The sequence below is a fragment of the Calonectris borealis genome, chromosome 6 (assembly GCF_964195595.1).
Source record: "Calonectris borealis chromosome 6, bCalBor7.hap1.2, whole genome shotgun sequence".
Lineage (NCBI taxonomy): Eukaryota > Metazoa > Chordata > Aves > Procellariiformes > Procellariidae > Calonectris > Calonectris borealis.
Genome location: NC_134317.1, coordinates 14,110,716 through 14,116,715, shown reverse-complemented (window position 1 = coordinate 14,116,715; position 6,000 = coordinate 14,110,716). Strand labels below are relative to the sequence as shown.

Genomic DNA, 6,000 nt, shown 5'->3' with positions numbered 1-6,000 from the left:
AGGCACTATAACCTGCATGTTTCACAGGAGAATGATTTCTGTTACTAGCTTCTTCCTTGCCCTCCCTGGCTGCTGTGCTCTGCAGCCTGCAGCCCCCCCGAGGAAGGTCCTTGCATGCGTGAGGCTGCCCCGAGGGTCAGGGTGACCGGGGAGGGGGGAGGCTGGGAGGGGTGCGAGGGCGAGCGTCTGGTTTCAAACAAAAGTGCAAAGCCTTGAAAGGAGGGACTAAGAAGAAACAGGTGGGGGGCTAGTAATATAGCCTCTGCAGTTTATTTGCTTAACGCACAGAAGCCCAGGCTGTCAGACCTAGGTCAAATACTCCTCCAGTTTGAGTGTATTTATTTCATACGTGGTCTGTAACCCAACCTGATTTCTGGATTAAACCACCGTAAATTCTTCGCCCCCAGGAACCCATCCTATGTTTGCCATCAAGCCCAGCACATGCTGGGGCAGGACCTCAGGGGGCCACCTCGGTATTCACTGGAGCCTTGTGTCATCAGTAAAGCCTGTAATTGTGGGTCCTGTCATTTCCAATGCAAGCTTCGCTGTTTACAACTGCAAATCATGACCGCAGATCCATCACTTAGTGGGTCCATTAATGCGAGCCATGCCTGAAGGCTCCTGGGATAAGCTGCTCAGGCTGCAGCACATAGCCGCCCAGTGGGTCACCATCCTGCTGGAGCCCAGGCAGTGGTGGCAATGCTGGAAGACCACATCCACCACGTGCCAGGTCCCCCTGGGGTGCCAGCAAGCGTGGCTTTGTATTTATAGGAAAGTTTTAAAGTAGCCATTGAGCAGAGGAGGAAGGGGTTTAGGACAGCTTGTCTTGAACAGTGCTGCAACACAGAGGGTTTCCAACGGCGGGTGCGAGGGAGTCTGGGAGCATGGGGCTGCGTGCTAAGCTGTGGAGCTGCTCATCAGGTAGTGAGGAGAGAGTGGCTTTGGTTTCTTGCTTGTCGGTCCTGAAGTTACAGCACAAAAACTGCTTGAAAAGCAGCAAAATAGCGAGAGGAAAAAAACCAACCACAAAACGAAGTGCTTATGCCAGGGTCACAGACAACTAAAGGGTAAGAGTTACAGATCGCACGTGGGAGTTCCTGAAATCTTCATGTGCTTTAAAGTTTTTAGGAGTGTTAACTTTTTAATCTAAGATGTTCAGGAGTCAGTTAATGCTCCAGAGTGAAGGGAGGGAAGTTTGAGCTGGCACAATGGCAGTAAAACTACGTGCACACAAAAAACAGTTTGGTTTCCCAGACATTTTTTGGCTGATCCCATTAATTCCAGTAAGGTAAACAGCCCATGTGCTCCAGAGTATCTCAGGAGCTGAAAAAATTTGCATCCGAAAATTTGCATGTGAAAAATTGCAGATCTGCATTAAAATTAGAAAGGAAAGGAGGAATTAGCAGCGGGTTTTCCCAAGACCAGCCTGAGGCCGGTCGTGCCAGGTAACCGTGTGGGTTCTGTGAAAACAGGAGTCATGTGGAGACGTTTGAAATAAAACAAGTTAAAATGGGGTGAACAAAAGTATTTGCAGTCAGAAATGAAGCATGCCTCCTCATTTAAGAGAAGCCCCATCTTTACATTAAATATGGGATATGCATGTGTTTGCTTTTGGGAGACAAGATACGTTTTAGCCATGCAGAACAAACGATGGAGCTAACAAAAAGTTCAGGAGTGGTTATTTGTCATGGACCTAATTTTTTAAAAAAACAGGTTATTTGTGCTTTGGTATCTTCTTGTTTTGTGGAGCTTTCACTGGCACTTAATTCACCATTTGTAATGAGGCTAAAACTGTAGCTGATTTTCAGACGCGACCGCTCAGGATAGAAGAACTCACCTGAGACAGTCAGGAATCGGTGGATGTTAGTCCTCACCAGTGAGAGCTGGATGGGCTCTGGCAGACCTGCTGTGGCTTATCAGTAAGCACTGTAGAAATGTTCTGGTCAGGGCACTGGTTCAGAACCAGCGCATAGAATAGGCACCAACTGGGGATGGGGGCGGAAATCACCTTAAATGTATCTTTAGCTGTATTTTTATTGAAAGTGTTTAGCTGACTCAGTTTTTTGTTATGATGGGCTAGGTCATGTATAGGATGGACAAATTGGTTCTATACATGCTAAATTTTTGCGTCTCACCTGTCCTTTAATCCTGGAAAGCCCTTTGGACCCGTCAGCTTTATTATACAGCCCAAGTTTAAGTGGGGAAAAAATGTATTTTGGTCCTGATCCTTTTAGGTCTTCAACTGCCTGAAGCCAGCGGGATATGAGAATACCCACCCCTCTGCAGGGTTGTGCCCTTTCTGTCTGTGCTGGCTGCGCTGCTAGATTTAGAAATCCAGGAAATCTTTGCTGCTTGCCACTTACCTTTGAGGTCTGCCGAACCATCGGCTGCTTCCTCGTGGAGCTGATTTTGCCTGTTTCGTGAGTGGTGACCAGAGTCTGGTTTTGTTTTATGTCCTGTAGGGTTGCTGAGTTGGAAGATGCACGTCTAAGATGGAAACTTCTGCTTCAACTGCTGCTGGGAAAAAGGAAGGGAAAGGTGCAGTTCTGGAGGGGAATGGCTTTACGGAGACGGAGAAGAAACCCACTCCTTTAGCAGCTGCAGGAGCAGCAGTGGCACAAGGAGGTACTTTATGTTTTCCACACTTTGAAAGCAGCAGGGGTGTTTTTCATTAGACTGTAAGAATTTAATAAGTACGGTGGCATCTGTCCTCCTGTGAACACGCTGAGTTTATTGGGGTTCTCAGCCATCGGAGGTCACAGGAGCAGGAGGCTGTGTCACCGCGTGGCGTCCAAACGTCACTGCACCCTGACAAGTCACTGCACCCTGAGAAGTCACCGCCGCTCCTAGAGCGCTGGGCTGGGGTGAGGGAGAGGATGGGTGGTGAGAGGTGGCCGTCGGAGAGTTGAGGCATCCCGTCACTGCTTGCCTCCAGCCGACCGGTGCTGTGTGGTGCAGGCAGCACGGTGCCTGCTGCTCCTCCACGGAGGAGTTAAAGGGTGGCTGGCGAGGCTGGCTGGAGCTGGGCGAGCGCCCTGTTATCACGGTCGGGGAGGGTGTCGTATGCCGGCTGTGAGCCTGCTAATGAGCTACACAGACTGCACCATCTTCAGCCATTGCTGCTGGGATTTCATGGTTAGGGAGGAATTTGGAATTGTCCAGCCCCAACGCAAGAAGGTTCACAAAGAAAACCCCCCATTTGCGCCGTTCCTGTTAGTGTCAGAAATAGCTTGGGTCCTGATTTCTTTTTCTGTCAGTGTTTTTGGCAAGATTTTGGTCCTGCTGGTGTTGAAGTCAATTGGGAAGCTCTCGTGGACACCCACAGGCATGGGGTCGTTTTTGGCGGGTGTAACACCAGTGTGCGGGGGGATGTGCAGGTGCGTTGTTCCTGCCTCTGCTCGCCTGCTACGGCAGGCAAAACACAGCCCAGAAAACACATCCCTCGCTGGCACACATGTGCTGGTGGATCTCCAGACTGGTGCCAGGGCCCTTCATGGTGGCTCCAGCTGTGGGCAAGGCTGTGCCCACCAGGGAGGCACCACACTGCCCTTGCTGGGGAGCGGGACTGGGCGTCCTTTCTGGACTGGGTGTAAGGAGACAAACTTAGAAGGGGCTGCACAAGCTTGACTGTGACAAGAGACATCCCAGCTGTGTAAACTTTGCAGGCAGCTTTTTTTTCCCTCTTTAAAATATACCTTATTGCTAGCCAGTCTACCTCAAAATGAACCCTTCCCCTCCCCTTCCTTCACTGCAGGGTGGTTTCTCATCGCCCCAGGAGAGCAGCACGACTCCTCTGCGGGCTCCTCTGTTTCTTACACGGCTCGGCTGGAGAGTTTGTGTTTTCTGTTGGCTGAGTTTTGAAGATAGTTCCCAGCCCAAATTGCTTAAATCTGCTTCATCTATCCTTCCTTTTCAACACGTTCGTTACCCAGTTTTCGTTTCCACATTGACCTGGGAAGATTCAGATGTACAGAATAAAGCAGAAGCTGCTAGGTTATAATCCATCAGATTATTTCATGTGTTTGATAAATTTTGTTAGTCTTTGTTAGCCAAAGAAAGGTTTTTCTTAAAAAGAACTAGAAAATCTTTTACACAGAGTTATTTGGAGAGAAACACAATTTCGTGCTGCTGAATGGGTTTGAGCCACCTTCCTTGTGAGCACTATGTAAAGTGGCAGAAAGGAAGGCTCGCTGGGCAGCGGAAATAGGGGAAAGGCAGAGACAGCAACATGCAGAAGTTTGCCATCCCCCAATAGATTTTGATCCCTGTTGAAGAAGCACGGGCTGTAGGGACCATGAGGCAGCCCACTCGAGGCATCATCTCGGTGACTGGCAGATCCAAAGGGCTGACTGGCACCAACAAAGTCCAAGCACATGTTAAAATTCAAAACCCACAGACGTGCTGTTGTGAATAAACACCTTCTCCCCACTTGGCACTTGCCTTGGGAGGGCTTCCACCAAGGAAGCAGTCACCGCATTTCCAGAGATGCGGTGGAAATGAGGATGCCCCCGAGGTGGAGTGTCCATCGGCCCGTTTGGCACCCCTGGAGACTTGATTGGTTTTTAAGGACCCAGTATTATATGTCCCGTTAGCAGTATACTCTCGCCTTTGGAAAGAATGATTTACAGGCTCAATATTTCTCCTTTTATTAAGAGGAAGTAGAGAAGTAAGTGGAGGATTGTTTGAAGATGTCAGGAGAATCGTGATGAAAGCACTGTGTAATGAGATGTAAAGAGCGAAATCTATGTCATGCTGTGAAGAGAAGTGCTCATAAATGACCTAAAATGGCTAGCAGCGAAGTAGCGTGCGATCGGACGCCAGCCCCAGGACTCTGCAGGTGATGCACGTGCTCTTGTGGTTCAGAGGGCTTTCCTTTGAATTCTGGCTAGGCATAATGCATGCTCCTGAAAGGGAGCAACGGGGTGTGTGTGCTTATAAGTAGAAAAATTAATACAAAGTCGTCTAATAACATCAGTTAATTGCAAGGTGTGATTTAGCAGATAATAACAAAAAGGCTGGGTAGCAATGAGACTGTACTTACATGGTATTCATGCTAATATAACATATTTGCTTCACTAAACTAGTGTAATTACTCATAACAGGCCAGAAATATACATATTTATGCTCATATTCTTACAGAAGAAAGCAAACGAGGCATGGAGATTAATTACATTGTTCAGCTTGAGGAGGGGAACAGCTTTAAAGGGAGGGCCTCTGAGCTCCCCACCCTGCTTCGGGGCCATACGAACAAGTCTTTATTCTCATCCAAGACAAACTCTTGATTTTATTTATTGTAGAGGTTTTACTCTTTGTACTAGCATGTGAGAAAGTGGCAGCAAGGGCTCAGCTAGTGCTGCAGATCACCAAGCTGCTCTCCAGAGCCAAACAAACGTAATTTGCAACACATTTCTTCTCCTTTATTCTACTGAGTCACACAGATGGAGTGCCAACATAGCGTGTTTCTCAGATCATAAGGTTTTCTTTTTCCCTTGTAGAAATGAATAGATTCATAAGGTTTTATTTACAATTAAGGTAATTGAAGCAATAAACTGAACATTAGTTAAATAATTGAAGAATAGCTATTTTATTATATTATTATTTAGACTATATTATTACAAGGTAATAACATGTCCAGTTTCCACTTCTAGTTCCCTTGCTTTGGATATTTGTCCCAAATGTTTGCAGCCTTGAACAAATTAAGTTATGGCTGTAGGAAAAGAGATCGGTATTGTTGATGCTGTAAGTGGAGAAGAGTCCTTTCATACTAACAATCTGCATCTCATATTTTTAGTCTACTGAAGCTGCCATTTTAGAGATCTTCTGTGACATTTTTTATAGTAACTCATTGATCAGATGTTCAGAAATTGGCCTCGCAGAAATGACATCAGGGAAGTCTCTCCTAATTTTCTATTTTTCCATAAATCATGCCGGCCAAGGAGTCAAAGCTCCTCTCTTCTGTTTCAAAAGGTGCGCGCGTGTGTGTGACAGAGACGGAAACTG

The 6,000-nt window shown here is 47.1% G+C and overlaps 1 protein-coding gene across 1 annotated transcript in view; it reads left to right on the top strand.

The window, feature by feature from the left end:
- The first annotated feature begins 2,492 nt into the window (after positions 1-2,492).
- GLI2 (GLI family zinc finger 2) overlaps positions 2,493-6,000 on the top strand; it is a 142,803-nt gene continuing 139,295 nt past the window's right edge. The window contains exon 1 of the mRNA XM_075152891.1: positions 2,493-2,625. Within this exon, the coding sequence (XP_075008992.1) occupies positions 2,493-2,625 (133 nt within the window). The remainder of the gene's footprint in view (positions 2,626-6,000) is intronic.